Source organism: Amphimedon queenslandica, unplaced genomic scaffold (genome assembly GCF_000090795.2).
Source record: "Amphimedon queenslandica unplaced genomic scaffold, v1.1 AMPQUscaffold_13512, whole genome shotgun sequence".
NCBI lineage: Eukaryota > Metazoa > Porifera > Demospongiae > Haplosclerida > Niphatidae > Amphimedon > Amphimedon queenslandica.
The window spans coordinates 210,743-228,642 of NW_003546252.1; the positions used below are offsets into that span (position 1 = coordinate 210,743).

The window sequence follows — 17,900 nt, forward strand, 5'->3', positions numbered from 1 at the left end:
TATTAAAATCCCTGAAAAAAATCCTATAGAAAAAAAGACTTTTTCTGGCATTTCTTAATTGCCACCATTGACAACTGACATCCAATAATTTATTCTTAAAATTTATTCCAGAATGCAATATTTTGCAATGAATATGCACATTGTACCTGTCTGTAGTATGCATATTCTACATCTTGTTGTAAGATTCAATGCAAAAATTAAAATTTAATACCATAACTTACTGTGGAATGTCAAAATCTCCATTCACAACATTATCCAAGGTAGACTGCACATCATCTGTCTAAAAAAAATCAAAATATACAAGTAATACAATAGCTTCATAGAACAAAGGCCTCACAAAAGACACATACATGTACTTGTGCATGTTCAGCACATGCAAAAGTACATGGACATTAAACACCGTATAGCACGTTAATTTGGTGGAGTTTTATTTTGGCGATTGGTGGTTTGCAGGCAGAATTGCCAATATTAAAATCGCCAATCATTAATGCGCATGCTTAGTAATGCACGTGTACACAAAAAATCACCAAACTAAAAACTGCCAATTACAATTTTACAACAAAATAGTCAAAATAAAGCACTATAGGTATCTATAAGGACCACAACCATAATTATCACATCACACATAAAAATCTTACATCAAAAGGGGGAGTTCCCACTAACATTGTATACACCATACAGCCCAATGACCAAATATCTGACTCAAGCCCATGAGCTTCTCTCTTTGCTACCTCTCTACAAAATATAAAAATTAAGAAGCATCCTTCATAGCAGCATATCACATACGGTGCTATGTAGTTAGGAGTACCACAGAGTGTATGATGCTTATCACCTGGCAAGTCAAGTGTCACTGACAGTCCAAAATCAGCAATTTTCTACAAATAAGGTTTTGTTTTTACACAGTCACAGAAACACATACATGTACATATACATGTACATGTACTATTACATGCACCTGCATGAAATGCACCTATCAGTGAATTTACAAAATGTGCATATCAGACAAAACATAAATGTACATATACATGTACATGTAGTCTGTAGTCATTCAGAAAAGAAATCATATTACATTTTACATGTACATGTAGACGTATGGCCATGGTCAAGCAATGACGTACATATCATGTAGATGGGGGAACAAAACAAGAGTTAGTGTTGAAATATTAGCAAATTTAAGGCTATGTTGCTAAAATATGGGTGCAAGAAAACAATTTTAATGAATTGGACCGTATACACCTCATAAATAGCTTTCTAACTACAGTACACGTAAATTACAGTAAACAAAGTATTAGTTTGCAAAAAAGGTAATATGGCTAATGTAAGCATACATTGTATGCTTTACTCTGTACACATGTACCAATAAAATAATACTTAAAAATATTTTCTCAGCTGTATTTAACTGTTCTCAACTTTACATGCAAGGTGGTGAAAACAATTACAGGAATATTTTTACATTGTTACACTTGTTCCAATGATTCTTTCTTCATCATCAAATGATTTCAGCCAAAAAAATTTTGAGGTGTATCCCCCTTATAAAATTTTTATTACTAATCCTAGCAACTTGAAACTTGGTATAGATACAAAACTAGTTCTTCCAAAAACCTGTAAAAATTTTGAGTCTCTAGGTACTCTGGAAGGTTGCGATTGAATTTTTCCACATAAGTTCAAAGGGAGCCACCAGATGAACCATTACATAAACGCTACATCACACTCGTGAATATCAATTGCATCAATACCAGGCCTGGGGTCAATTACAATTAAATGTAATCTATTACTATTACTATTACTTGAAAATTTTAACTATTATATTACTATTACTATTACAGCCTTTTTTCAAAGTAATCTATTACTATTACTATTACAACAAAGTATATTACTATTACAATTACTATTACAATACGCCATAGATTTTTATAGGTTACTGATAAAAATAATCTAATTTTGAAGTTAATATAAGCCATTTTATAGTTTCGAATTAAGAATGCTTTGTTATATTTATGATAAAAAGTCTCAGTACTGAGCAATAGTTCCTGGCTAACATGCTATTTTCCTATTGTTACTTATTAGTGTAACACTGCAAGTAATAGCTATGTAATATTGAGATTACATATTACTTTGACCATTATTACTATTACTATTACTATTACTTCCTGTTGCCAAAGATTCTATTACTATTACTATTACTATTACTTGGTGCCCTGTAATCGTTACTATTACAATTACTATTACATATTACTATTACCCCAGGCCTGATCAATACATGTATAAAGAAACACATGCACTTCAAGGAACAAAAAACAACATTGTTTTACTCAGCATGAAAAATATGTAGTGCATTCAAACATGAATACCGTATAGCGTCAAATTTTCGTGGGTGAAAATTTTCGTGATTCCATACATTTTTGCTTTCAAGTAAATTTTCGTTAAAAAATTTTCGTGATTTAAATAAAATTTCGTAATGATTAAAACCACTCCTATCCATGTGGCCGCTAGTAGCTAGCCTTGCAGCTGGACTTGGAGAAGAAGCAACATGAGTGGTAGCATTATTCGATATTAAATCCCTTCGTGTATCCGTGGCTATCACATATTTATAGGAGAGACTCTTAGCTGTGCCCGAGAAACAAATAAAAGGCGTGATGGGACACGCCCACATTTATATCAAAATTAAATTTCGTGAAAAATATTTTCGTGATTGTCCATTCAATCACGAAAATCACGAAAATTTTCAACCACGAAAATTTGACGCTATACGGTATTTAATTGGTGTATCCTCGAAGTCTTTTCAATCATTTATTGCAAAATGAAAACATCCACAAGGAAATGTTTCTCAAATGCAAAAACTGTTTCAAACATTTGAGATATAATGTAAACATCTTTTTCATGAATTTGCACTGTTTTTAATGCACTAGTAATATACATATGTGTTCACATTGACAAACACTCATCAACGCACATGTAAAATGAAGATGTACACGTACATGTGCACGTCACACCTATTATGATGCTATAGATACTGTTGTCTTCATACATTTTATTTGCCTAAGATATCATGCAAAAAATAGCAAACAAAAAATTATGCATTAAGAAATGCAAGCAGCAATGCAAGCATATAAAATTGCCAATTATTAATAGAGGTATGGTTTTTGCCAACAAAATGGCCTTACTATAACACGTGAGTGAAGAAGCTCAAGTTTTTTCTTCTTACGAGTAGTTTATGACAAGTAATATGGCACAATACTGCTGCCTAGATATATTTAAAAGAGTTGAGAGACTCTAGTATTGCTAGCCTGCCACATTTCCACCTCAACCCTTCACAAAGTCGGACGGCCAGAATGGAGTTTGGAGCATAAGTCACTACCAAGTAAGACTTTGAAATTCTACATATGTTAATAAAACAGGAAGTAGTTTTTAGTGGAAAATGGTTTTGTCTCTCTCAAGAGTGTCAGCATAATTGCTTTATTTTTCACATTTTTCTCCCTTACTTTGCAAGCTTCTCCCTAACCCTGCTCTTTAAACATTTTTAGCTCATAAATGAAGGCTTGGACCTTACCCATGAAGAAAGATCTATGAGCCTAGAGCACTTATACAATGTAGCTTTTCAATTAAAAATTTTTTTCAAAAATCTAATTAAAATTCATGATCACAGACAGACAACCAAAGTACTTAATACTCGGCTACACAGCAAGTCCAAAAATGAAAGTGAGCAAAACATGTACAGTAATGTATTACATGTACATGTACATATAACTACAAATGTACATAAACAGTAAACACATGTAAGTCAAAATGACTGCAGTACTACAGCTTACAGCATCCATTGATGATGTTAATAAAATATTAGAGAGTGAGAGGTCCCTGTGAACAATGTTAAATGAGTGCAAATATATTAATCCTTTCACTACTTGATTTAATATGATCCTCACTAAAATAAAAAGAACAGCAGACACATGAAGTGAATGTGCAACATATAGTATTTTAGATTCATGTAGATGCACATTACATGTAATTGACATGTGCATGTGTGTAACTGTATATGTACATGTATGTATAGTCAGTTTCATTTGAGTTGCCACAGGAAGTAAATCAATGTTTGCATCACAAAACGTCACTCCTAGCCACACACAAACATGGTGGCAGAGTGCAAGCAACTCTTTCATTGAGCGTTTCTTCACCTCTAAGACCTTTTATTGTCTGTTTTATCCTTGCTTTGGATACTACTACCTTTCATTACCACTGGTTAAACCAGTTTTCTGTTATAAAGCTGAAAAAGACCTCCAATACGGAAGATAACAATGTACATGTAGGTTGAGGGTGATGAAGAATAACGGCGATCAAGAAGGCTATGGACAGGTATAGCAGATGTTTCCCAGTAGTATAGACAGCTAGTTGAATACCTCCTTCTTCAGTGGACCTTATACAACAATGTATGTCTGCTTTTATTTTATAAAAGAAAAAACATTAATTTTCTTAAAATTATGAGATGCAAATTATATTCACGAGTGTGATGTAGCATGTGAATGTAATGATTCATCATGGCAGCTCTCTTTGAGCTAGAGTGGAAGAACCCATTCAGAACCTTCCAGAGTACCTAGAGACTCAAAAATTGGTACAGATTTTTGGAAGAACCCGTTATGCAGCTATACCAAGTTTTAGGTTACTAGCATTAGTAATAAAAAAGTTATAAGGGGTGGTGCTTGGGCAACTCAACTGAAACCGGCTACAGATATACAATGTACAAGGGACTTGCCATGTTAGAAACAGCTACAAATGTCTTTTCACAAAATCAGTTCAATTGTTTTTCTAAATCTTAGTCCCAATTAAGAAATGGCATTCAAAAATTGCAAAAAAGTTGCTATACAAACACATGCTTCTTTGGACATGTAAATTAATGCATGTACAATCTGAAACTGCACTGAATTCTAATATCATTATTAAAGTACATGTACATCACAATGTGTAATGTGTCAGCATTACAGAAATCATTCCATATAATGTCATGTGAAGTGACAAATTTCAAGGCTCATAAAATTTCAAACAACTCCATACATGTACATGTACGGCAACTTATCAATAAAGTAAAATGTCTCAAGCCAATAAATCCTACTACACAATTACAATGCTCTATATTACTCAAATATAATTATAATTTAAAAGTTGAGCAAGATTGCATGAACAGTAAACTTTATACACATTCAGTAACAATAAAAGTGAGCATACCTTCATCTTCAGACAGAGATTTTTGCCTGTGTTTTAAGTATCGATTAAGTTCTCCATTCTGACAAAATTCCAAAATCAAATACACATAGTTCGAATCTTCAAAAAAATCATACAACTAAAAAAAACTAATACCATTATTACAACAAATACATGTACAAACTTCAAGGATGGATGGGTGTTTGAGATGTGAGTGTATTTTAACTTCATTTTTCACTCTTTCAGTCATACCTTTCTTAACCATTAACTTTTTATCAATCTGCAATGAGAAATAGAAAACCATTTCATACCACTTACATGTACGTAACATGTATGTGTACATGTACATCTTGCTTTTTTACATACATATAAAAACATAACCATGATACAAAAAGTAAGACATATTTACAATGCTTGTATGAGAATGCCAGTGTACAGTACAAAAGTAAATAAATTATACTATACATTGTACATGTACATGAAATACAAGTACATGTAGATCAATTGACACTCCCTTCTGAGGGACCTCAATCATGAGAGGAAAGTGTGGCAAGGATCATAGTGATAGGATCATGGGACAATCTGACACTACAAAGACACATGATAAAGAATGAGGTAGGACTTAATTACAGTAGCATAGGACTAGAGAGTCTAGACGTGAAGTGTTTATTGAAAGTATAGGCTGGTGCACCCATTTCTCCTGCAGTGGTAGAGGATAGTGGTGTAAAAGAGGCATGCTCAACTCAACATTACAGATCCTTTGGCCATATTAGCATTTTTTTATCTTTTTCATTTCTCCTATTGTAGGCTTTAATGGATTATTTATTACAGGTACATATACTGTACATGTACATGTATGTCATAAAAGATTAATGACTGGTTCCAGAAAAGTCAGCCGTGGCATTATTGTCAGTATAATAGCAGACAGGTAGTAAAATTTTTCGATAAATAATGCTTGAAAAATGTGTTCAAAGTTTTTCATGTTAGGACACATCTCTGAAAGGTCTTCTGTTATGACCCTGAGTCCCTTAATTTATTGTGTCACAGAGATAGGAAGCCACCACACTTCAACTGACACATAAAAACCCCAAACACAAGGAAAAGATAAATCCAGCTGTAGGAAAGGCAAAGAGCATGACAAAAAGCACCTTCACGTATAACAAAACCATGTTCTTTTGTAGGCATGTGTATTGAGCAAGGAGGAGGCACCATTGTCACAATACACGGGAACAGTGACAGAAAGAGGAAGTGGAATTTAGTTGTTCTTTATGCCCCTATTCAACATGAAATTTTCTTGTGAAAACATCAGAAATGACAGAAGTGTTGAATATGGTCAACTTTACCTAATGTTACAGGATCATCTGCATACCAAACCTGAGATGCATGTACTAAATTATGACTCATACATTACGGATCTCCTTGAATTTTACCCTCTGCAGAGTACAAGTAATGGACAAAGGAACCTCGAAATGATTATAATTAACCAGAAGATGCATACAGCTCGAGTTGTATACACAGCTGCTATTACTCACAATTTTTTGCTGCACTCAGTAAATACCATGCATACATGTAGCTTTTTTAATTGAAAAAAGGGGCAATATTGAAGTAAAGCACTCTGCTGAAGTTGTTATTCTTCCAGTATTATGTATACTCAGTTGATTACTAACTCTAGGTCTTATTGAAGCTGCTTCAACCAGCTCTTTTGAAACAACTCTACTCGCTGTATATTTAAAATCTTCACCCATTCCTGTTAGCATTCATTGACTTCAGTGAGGTTTGTTATCATGACCAACCGACCAGCAACAATTTGCAGGTCTAGACAAGAAACTAACAGACAGAAAACAAATCACCATTGGCGAATGGCTCCACTAAAGATATTAAAGAATAGATGATTAGCCAAACACTATAAACACTGAGAGTAGCCCTCTCTTTGTTCAGTATATTCAATATATTATTAAATAGTGTGCACAACAGCATTTCACCTATGACATACATGTACAAAATTAAATCAATTTGGAGTGAGCAGGGGCTAGGGAGGCATATTTTATGTCCGTTGAACAGAGTAAATTAAACAGGAAAAGCTCAATGAAAATATAGTGTGACATCACAAATTGAGTTGTGTCAAATAATACTAAATGGGAAAAGGTATATTCAAATATTATTATATCAATGTGCATATATGGGTGTTTGAGAGGAATTGTGCTGCAGTAGATTGCTGGCTGCAGTACCTACAGTACATGTACATGAACTTTCTCAAAAATCTTTTTTGGACTGCTGAGAGCTACTGAGATTATTTGTATACAAATTCAGAATGAGAGATAAACAAGTAGCAGCTAGAGCTGGATCTTTTGGCTAAGTTAGAGTATAACAGAAAAATTCAACAAAAGGAAGGTTGCTAGAGCATTGTTTTTCAAAACAATATGCATTACAAGATATAAATACAGCAACTTCTTTGTTACAAGTACATTTTACATGTACAGGTCATTTTAAGTATAAGTACATGTAGACAGTGTACATTACAGTGACAGACAGGACCATGGTTGCATACAAGTATGTACTATACATGTACCATACGGTATAGCGCTTTATTTTTGAGGAGCTAAACTTTCGCTATTTTCACCGTTAGCATGAAACTGCACAATTAAAGATCCGCTAAAATTTCAATTGCTATTAAAGGCGTGGCACTAAAATTGCAAATCCGCAAGTTATTTCCGTGAAAAATTGATTTTTATCAATCCGCAAAATTAAAACGCTATACGGTACATCCTTAAATAAAAGCTGGATGCGAATAAACGCCGGGATAGCAAAAGAATTCAAGAAATGAACAATAAACGCAAAAACCTTGCCTTCAAGTGACTCAGTAGCCTTGTGGATACCATATAGCGAGAAATTTTCCTGGCCCAAAATTTTCGCGGATCCATCTAAAATCAATTTTTTGGCTTTAATTTTTGTAGTTTTCTACTTTTTGGCCATCTTGAACCGTATTAAATTGATTTTCGCGAATTCTAATTTCTTGAATTTTGAAAAAAGCTAAATCTACAAAAATTTAGTGCCACAAAATTTTCTCACTATACAGTACTGCCAAAAGTTACAGAAGTCAAGTGCATGAGGTTCCCAGTTCAAATCCCTCTCTAGGCCAATTTTTTTTATTTTTTTTCGAGGTTGAAATGCCATCTTAGAAAATAGACGTACTGGCTTTTATTTCAGGAAATGCAGTACATGTATTTATGTAAATACTACTTCAAATATTACCATTTTGATTGCAACTTCTTTCTTTGTCCTTTTGCACTTCGCTCTATACACATCAGCAAAACTGCCTTTGCCTAATCGATTAAGTACTTCATAATCCTATAAAATAAAAGTGCTAGCATTAATTTGTACAATTAAAGAACTATAATGTACATTGTACATGTACATCTTAGTCATGTGCTTAAAAATCTTTAATGGCATGATGAAGAAGTGGAAAAGAAGGAGTATGAAATGTCTATGTTTCAATACATGCTATCAATAGACATGATACATGTAGTGCAAAGCATGTGTCAATAGATCAAATCACCCACACATTTAATAGAAAATTGATAGTACGCTGAAACAGCATCATTATTGTAAACTAGGCATAACAGAAACACATGTAAATAAATTCCAGGTACAAATACATGTAAATGCCAGGGTTAGCAATAAACTTAAAAGTATACAATGTAAATACGCAAATAGCCCTTCAAAAGCATAGATACCTTGTAAATACCTCCTTAAGCTTCCTAAAATTAATTGCATGAGATCACGGGTTTGTATGCCACTGTTGGCTTTTGTAATATTTTTCAATGTGAAGATGCCATTTTAATAAATACACGCCAGGGCTTTTATTGAAGGAAAATACAGTACAAGTACATCAAAAAAGGGCTAAGTAACACACAGTAGAGAAGAGTACTTGTAGGTACATTGTACATATAGTTTGAAGGTAGCATTTCTACTTCGCTTTTCTTTGTGCATTACACATACCTGTACATGTACATGTACATGTAAATGAACAGAAAGCAATGCGATCCCACACATGGTCATGCAGTTACATACATTTACATGTACATGTATATTGGATAAAAGAGTACTCTAGAAGATTTCAAAGAACTTGATGATGCTTCTCTTGGCTGTGTACATGTATATGCAGTCAAGATTGATCTGTAATTCCACTCTCTGCTTTAAGAAGCCTAGGACTCAATTCTACTGTTATTCCATTCTACCATCAATTAAAATGGTGAAAAGAAAATTATTCTTTATGCATTACAAAAAATACACATGCACATGTACTTTAAATTACATAAATATACTTAGAACCAAGCAGACAAATGTTCTACACAAGGTCAAAAATAGAAAGCCAATTATTTTAAAGAAACTTATTTCTGTGTTTACAATTAGTAATGCCAAAATAAATAATTTCTAATTTTTAATTTTCTCCGTTAAATAAAAATAGGCAACAAGGCACAATAAATTGTGTTTGTTGGAGTTATTTTTTGAATATGCTTATGATATAACTACTGAAGACAAATAGTATTGTCTTGGTCTTAGACACAATTTTTTCTGGCTCCACCAAGACAACCCTTGACAAATTCCTTAAGAGTCTTCATGATATGGACACTGTATGCACACAAGCTGGTAGTGCTTTGACATCAGATAAGATAACGTGTTAAATCAAGAATACTATGTCTGATAGGCATGCAGCAGAAAAGCTGTTTTGTAATCTACTTGCTGACTACAGAGAGAGTATTATTACTGATACAGCAGCAGAATGGGACATGGTGTGTATTGGTCAAACAGACCAAATTATTTATATGAATAATTTTTTTGTGACCTTCATTATCTAGTCGGGTTGGCAGAGAGTGCTCAAGCAACTCTGGCACTTAGAGAAACTATTGTTGATGAAAGTCATCAAAACACAGCAATTAAATTAAACTCCTTGCAAAGCAATTTACTCAAGAAGATATGAAAAGTCTGGCTGCTAAGTTCACTTTCTTACATGTGCATACCTTCGGAGTGTAGGTATTAGTGATATATGCCTCTATCATTGTTCAAAGGGAATCATTTTATATTATTTTTTTGACGGTGCAGGAGTATACTATATGAGAACACAGTTCGAGAAGTAAAAATATCTGGTAAAGCATCATAATGGACTATACTAAATGGTCTCCTAAGAGCTATATTACATGCAAGTGATCTTCATGTCCTAAAGCATATACGTTGTACATGTACATGTAGCTCGATGCAAAGCACTGGGAATCATTGATAAACTACAATGTAGTAACTGTCCAATTTTGGAGGAAAATAGAATCATAAAATTCTTCTTGACCTGAGTGACACTTACTCTACGTAATCAAGACTTACTGTTTCCTAAATTCACTAATTTTGATGACTGCTAAAAAATTATTTCAGTGACCACCGTATAATGCTTTGATGCAAGAAGCATTGCAACTTATTTTTGCGTCTTTTGCATCTACTAAACAAAAGTTAGTGATTAATCATCTACCTGGTGGCCAGTATCACTCAGTGAGTGACCCACAAATTGCTTTAGAAGTACATGTAGCATACGTGCTTACAAAAAACATACAGTAGCACGAGAGAGGAATTTTGCAATCCTGGATAAACTCCTATCACAAAACCAAATACCAGTCAATTATATTGCACTAAATTCAAAAAACCAAACAACACAATGGCTTTCAAGTAAAGGTGAAAAAGAGAAACTTAGTACTGCTAGAACATTGACCTCTGTTCACAAGGCAATTTTAAGAAAGGAGAGGAAACAGTACTAAAGAGACTAAAGGCTCAGAGAGAGAGAGAGAGAAAGAGAGAAAGAAAGACAGGCAGAAAAAAACATGAACCACTGGTGAAAGACAAAGAAGTAACAGCAAAACTTACTCAATTTGATCTTTCAACGACAGTAGCTGAACTTGAGAGAGGCTGACTTGAAGAAGATAAAGCAACAGGCGCACAAAGTACAGATAAGTCAAAATGTGACAAGACAGAGTCACAAAGGTAAGAATGCATTCTAAAAATACTTATCTCCACAATCGAAGCTATCGACTAAAACCAATTTGAAATTACTTGTACATGTACATGTAAATTTACTTAAGCTACATGTATTGCTAAAAAATAGCAGCCATGACAAGCAAATGGCTATACCGAGTAAGACAGAAATTGCTAATCATCCGGACCTTACCTATATCGACGTATTAAGTATCGTTTTGAGTGTGATACAGTGTATATCTCTGCAGTAGTTTGATGGAACCACATTGAGCTCTAACAAGGATTCAGGTGAGTATAAAGACAGCATTACAATTAAGATGAGATTTATACTTTTTCTTTGCTTGATATGATTTCAAAAAAAAGAGATGACCTTAAAGTACTGTAATACTTTTACTACTAATTTTAAGTAATATCATACTTTCTGTTTCTCTCCTTTTGATTTGCATACATTACTTTGCAAGTTCTTTGATTAACAGAACACTGAAAGTCTGACACAAAGTAATGAGGATTAACAAATCATTGTTTTACAATATTTTTCATTTTTTAACTGCAGCAAGTTCTGTGTTCTGTATTTTTGCTTATTCTTATCATAAGAAAGTAGAGAAAAAGTTTAGCAAGTTTTGTTCCACTGTTGCTGATCTCAAATTGCTCACTGAATTCTGCTGAAAATTACTATAGACCCCTTTAGGCAAGAAGTCGCACTTGTGAATATCATTAATTTTGTAATATTTATCATTGTAGCTCAGTTACAGCAAAATATACCAAGGAGATAAAGTGTTACATAATTGGGGTAAAAATTTTAAATAGCAAGTTACCATTTCCAGAAATGATTTCAATTGAGTAACATCCTTTGGTCTGGGTATAGCTTGTATAGCTTTGACATTTTTAGGTGATGGCTGTAGGCCTTGAGCTGACAATACATGGCCCAAATATTCCAATTTTGGCAGTGAGAAAGAGCACTTCTCCTTCTTGAGACAAACTCCTGCTTTCTCTAGTCAACCAAGTACCTCATCTAAGTTCTTGAGGTGCTCTGCTTCTGTTTGCCTGGTCACTAGTATATCATCAATGTACACAAATACCTTTGGTAATCCCTGTAAAATGGCTTCCATAGTTCTCTGGAAAATGACAGGAGCAGATGAAACCCCGTAAGGGAGTCTGTTATATTGGTACAGACCTCTGTGAGTGTTAATTGTTGTAAGTGGCTTTGCCTCTTCCTCCAACTGTATCTGCATGTAGGCATGGGCCAGATCTACTTTAGAAAATGCTTGCCCCCCAGCTAATGAGGCCAGCAAGTCATCAATCCTAGGTAGAGGGTAACTACATGTATCTATAATCATAGCTTGATTCACAGTCACCTTAGAATCGCCACAGATTCGAAAATCGCCATTCTCCTTCATTACTGGAACAATTGGGGTGGCCCATTCTGAGTGTTGGACTGGCTGTATTATTCCATTTTGTTCCAGGCATTCTAGTTCTTTCTCAACTTTCTTTCTCAATGCAAAAGGAACGTTCATGGCTCTCAGAAATCTGGGTTTACCATCTGTCTTTAAAGTGTAAGTGCAGTGATTTTTTAGGGTATTTATTTTATGGTCTTTATATGATTGCCTGACCATAATAATGATGTGTTCCAACTCCCATTGTCTAAAAAAATTTATTCACTGAGATATGAGCCTTCAAAGATGCACTTTTTGCTTCCTGCCAATTTACTTCCTGTCGGTGGGTGTGGCTAAACGTGACGTCATAAGAGGCATTGATGCAGATAACACCATTCCTCTATAGGGGGAAATAATTCTTTATTCTCATGCCTTGTAATGTAATATTAGCAATTTAAAGGTTGGGATTATTAGCTTTCATTATTCTAAGCATGCAACTGCAAGAAAAAGTCAAAATACTACACTTTGGTGAATCTTCTTGTTTGCTATCTTGAGTCTTTTTCTTGCAGTTGCTTGCTTAGAATAATGAAAGCTAATAATCCCAACCTTTAAATTGCTAATATTACATTACAAGGCATGAGAATAAAGAATTATTTCCACCTATAGAGGAATGGAGTTATCTGCATAAATGCCTCTTATGACGTCACGTTTAGCCACACCCACCGACAGGAAGTAAATTGGCAGGAAGCAAAAAGTGCATCTTTGAAGGCTCATATCTCAGTGAATAAATTTTTTTAGACAATGGGAGTTAGAACACATCGTTATTATGGTCAGGCAATCATATAAAGACCATAAAATAAATACCCTAAAAATCACTGCACTTACACTTTAAGCATGATATCAATGTCCAGTTAATGCTTTCACAATTGGGCAGCCCATGATCCCTGGCCATTTTTTAATTACTGTAGCTATTTTGAGACATGATTTATAATGAAATCAGATGTTCCGTCAACTTGTTCACCAACAGAAATGACAATATCATCAATAATAATACCATTAATTTTTTTTGCTGAAGAGTGGTACCATCTCTTATCATGTGGAGCATCTCTGACATTTTTTCTGCCTTTTGACTAATGCTGATGCTTTGTGGGCCAAGCTAAAAGTGGCAAGTTCATCAGCTCGCATGTCTCCAGCACACTGGTTCTTTGGTAATTGTAAATCGAGGAACTGCTGGTAAATATTGCTTTTAGCCTCTTTTTGTCATGAAACAAAAGTTTCCACTTTTCTATATATATAAAAATTTTACTGGCTTCAGTAATAGTATGTAATTCTTTCTCTACAGATAATAATGCTTCAGATATTCTGTTCTTCCATATCATAGTATGCTTTATTGAGTGAAACAGTTTCATTCACAGCAGCTTCATAAGAATATTTTCAAGACACTAACTACTTTTTTGCAGCATCAAAACACTTCGTTACAACTTTAACCTCTTTGACAGTCTCCATTAGCACTTGCTCTGTGTCAATTAATTTTTGTTTTGCGGCGTCACGTTCTCTTCTTAGTTCTTCAACTTCTACCATCTATTGTTGTGCCAGGTTTGAGCACTCTCTCATTTAAGTCTTTAAAGAAGAATCTGCAAATTCTTCTGTATGACATTTAACAATTGAGGTTCTTGAATACTTCAGAGAAACAAGTCTGTTGATAAAACGAGAAGCATTAATTTGGTGACACCCTCTTTATTTTCAATTATAATCAACAGACATATAAACTTTCCAATAGACACCTTGGTGAATTTTCGAGAGAGAGTTGTTTCAATGAACTGGTGCAGATCTTGGTATAATCTATGATCAGGTATTCACCAAGCAAGTGGATGTTCTTTGTTCTGTACTTGATGAAAGACTAGGTTCTCAGTCAAGCCATACACTAATAGGATTATTTGAAACACTACAGAACGTATTAAGAAAGAAAGTATATCTGTGAAACACAGGCTGAAGCAAAATAATTTTTTACTATTTTTTTAAATACAAAAAAGATTGCTAGCCCAAAACCAAAAACAGGAACTTTAGCTACAGCCAATTCACAAGTATGCAAGTAAGCTTATTCTTATGTCATAAGTGCATGTGATCATTTCTTAGTGCACAATTTACATATAAACGATCATGATAACAGCAAAGAGCATGAGACACTATTTTGTGAGGTAATTGACTTTCCAATTACAAAAATAAATTATGATTACCAATGACATTAAAATGAATATTCTTAATTATAATTCAGGTCATACAAAGTAATTCATTGTAATTGCAATTATAACATCATAGACAGCCACAAAAATGAGTAAAATGCTGAAGACAATCATTGCATACCTTGCTAGAACCAGCAGGGTGTGTAACTTGAGGAGCTCAAATTTGATTCCTGTATGCTTCAAGTTATGAACCTAATAATGTACTGGGACCTCTTATAGATGGCTGTGTTGGAGCAGCAATTCGTCTCATATGGTTAAGTAGACGATCAGGTTGAGAAACAGTTATGTGTGGATAATTAATTTGAAACTTTAAACAATGAGTTGAGCTGTCAATGCAACTAGCATCACCATAACAGACTTCTTGAAAAAAGTCGATAATTTCTCCATATGTCAGTACTATATGAAAGGCAAAATACATGTAACATAAATTATAGGAGTCAACTTAAGTACCTGTGTCATTGGTTGCAATGATGCCATTAAATTTCGAACAGCAGACATTACCTGTACCCACTACAGGTCTGATTAAGCTAAAATTCCAAAAAAATCAAACAAGGTGGCAAAGTAATTGCAATTAAGCACAAATTTTATTGTGAATACACGATACACTAGGCTAAATATTACTACCATGAGGAGTGACAAAAAGGTTCATAAAGTGTGGCAAATACAGTGGGAACAATATTGGTGGCACAGGCTGAAAGGAAGAATTGGTTCCCTTTTATCAGAGTTAAATTTTTGTTGACCAGTTTCACTGACACTATATGTGTTGAATACGACTTTTGTTACTCTACCATGGCAACTTCCAACTTTCATTGTTCTATTTAAGTAACCTTTAAGCCACGCTTGCCGAATTCGGTATTTCTATGAATTCTTGGAAAGATGCAAGGTGGCATGAAGCCAAATGTGTTGCTTGTCAGTACTCTCAGTGTCGTATGAGTAGCCTCTGAGTACCTGTGCGATCTATAATTTTACATGTAGAAATTGTATTGTATTTACAACTAAAATGACATACCTGTTTTTCACCCTTATTTAGAAAATGTTCAGTATTTTTAGCAATAGCTTCAATTTCAGCATAACAAACAACAACATTAGCAAGGTTCACCACTGAGCACACATCATGACATAAATTATTAGTTTCATTTGATGACTCCTTAAAATAGTCAAGTATCACACTTCTAATCAGCAAATGCAAACCTATAAGTAGAATAGAACATAAGTGATGATGGATAATCCATAATAACTATAAACACATTATGATATCCTACCATAACAATTCCTCACAGGCAGCAACAATGCCTTGCTACTTTGTTACAGTGCTGCAGGATTCGACATTAAAGACTTGCAGGTAGATTTTTAGTAAAGGATGGAGGCCAGGTTCTAAATCATATACACCAGGTAGCTCTTGCTACAGAGCTAATTTCTTATGCTTAATTTTGATGCCTTTGCCTTAATTTTCCATTCATGTAGAGCACTTCTTGCCATCAAAATGCATGTTTTGGGTAGGTGGTTATAATGAAATTGATATTCAATGAAGAATGTCTTAGCGCCTATGTGAATTATATCCTCTTAAGTAGGTGGATCAAAGTCAATGGAAGTACTGTATCTGTGATAAATTACCTGTGGTTTGACCACAAGAAAATGTAACCCGTTGATCTTTCAAGCAGTCACTGTCACACAAAAATTTTTTTTAACAATGTTGGTGGCTCAGATAAATTGTTAAGCAAACATGACAGTGCTCGAAATAACTGTTGGAGATTGGACACTTTGACCATTTTGTCTGACCAACATAGATGATATTGAAATTTTAATCAAGCAATATAGCATAGTAACCAATTAATCTTGTGAGACTGCAGGGTTTCCCACAAATAGCGCACACTTTGTGAACTTGCAAGCACTACAATATTACATGTACTTGGCTTTTAAAGCAAATTCATGAAAAATTCAAATTAAATCAACAGAACATGTATATGTACCTTAGCCAATTTATACAAATTTTTGTAAAGAAGCCTATACTATAAGAATATAGGGGCTTTGGCCAAATTTTTGAGCAACTTCAACAATTCATAAAAAATTCAAACTAGATCTACATCAGCTCAAACTTGAAACACCACATAAGGTGTATGTATCAGGACAAAATTATAAATTGGAGAATTCTCACCTTGTGATTTTCGTCAGTACTGTGGTACTGGATCTTAGACCTGGTTTTTGAGCGACTCAACAATCCACTGACAAGAAGTTGCATGAGCACTATAAAAATCCTGTGAAAAACTCTGTCCAACTGTTTCATAAAAATTGGTATATCAATTTCAATGTTCAAACATAGTGTCTGAACATTGATTTTATGTAATTTTTCAGGATTTGCTTAGTTGATCAAGATACGTTCTATGAATCCTCTGTCTTCTAAATTTATTACTACAGAAAATGCACTGCCTTTACCATCAAATGCTGTAATTATCAACTGATGACTTGGCTCTTTTGGGGGACCAATGGCAAAATCTGGTTTTCAGCAAATGACCTACAGACATACAATTTTTGGTAGTACTGATGGCACTACATATAACTGTTAAATAAGACCAAGGAACTGAGGGAAGCAAACTCAGATGGGTGCCACCATTTGTTACTACAGACCATGTGCTAGCTACTGCTCATGCAAATAATGTAATTTGCCTACTCAACAGGATATAATTATCTGATTTACAGGCACCTCCCAACTCAGTTACCACATGTATGTGCCCTTGTACTTGGTGCCTGTAAATCAGATTATAACCATTTCATAATTATACATATGGTATAGTTGTGTACTTATGTGCTTGTACATGTACATGGAGGTCGCTGAAGATGAAAATCCTGAAGTGAGTGCTGATGCAGAAGATCAATCTCCCAAGTAAGTTAGTCCATTAAATTAATGTAATATTACCCTAAATCAATTATAGCAGCGTCTTGAGGCAACACTTCTGTATTATGGCATGGAATACTTTTGTTCTATTACAGCAACTGTGCCTAAAAAATCTATCTTGCAATTGTCTGTTCTCGAAGATGACGATTTTAAAAAAAGATGTTCTTAAAGATATCAGATCCG

General features: G+C 34.2%; 2 protein-coding genes across 3 annotated transcripts in view; both read right to left on the reverse strand.

Annotated features, from left to right (window-relative positions):
* LOC109588157 (serine/threonine-protein kinase PLK4-like) overlaps nt 1-8,554 on the reverse strand; it is a 49,050-nt gene extending 40,496 nt beyond the window's left edge. For both annotated transcript variants that reach the window (XM_020004338.1, XM_020004343.1), the window contains exons 1-7: nt 8,446-8,554; nt 5,378-5,473; nt 5,218-5,332; nt 3,810-3,922; nt 787-875; nt 639-735; nt 222-280 (exon numbers count right to left, since the gene is read on the reverse strand). In XM_020004338.1, the coding sequence (XP_019859897.1) occupies nt 222-280; nt 639-735; nt 787-875; nt 3,810-3,922; nt 5,218-5,332; nt 5,378-5,473; nt 8,446-8,448 (572 nt within the window). In that variant the 5' untranslated portion in view covers nt 8,449-8,554. The remainder of the gene's footprint in view (nt 1-221; nt 281-638; nt 736-786; nt 876-3,809; nt 3,923-5,217; nt 5,333-5,377; nt 5,474-8,445) is intronic.
* Nucleotides 8,555-12,203: 3,649 nt separating this feature from the next.
* On the reverse strand, nt 12,204-12,722 carry LOC109587986 (uncharacterized protein K02A2.6-like). The gene has a single exon (XM_020004196.1). It carries the CDS (start codon nt 12,720-12,722, stop codon nt 12,204-12,206), a length of 519 nt encoding a protein of 172 aa, XP_019859755.1.
* Between the last annotated feature and the right edge of the window lie 5,178 nt (nt 12,723-17,900).

Excerpts from the sequence above, each read along its gene's own strand:
- LOC109587986 (XM_020004196.1), bottom strand. The coding sequence starts at position 12,722 with ATGAACGTTCCTTTTGCATTGAGAAAGAAAGTTGAGAAAGAACTAGAA.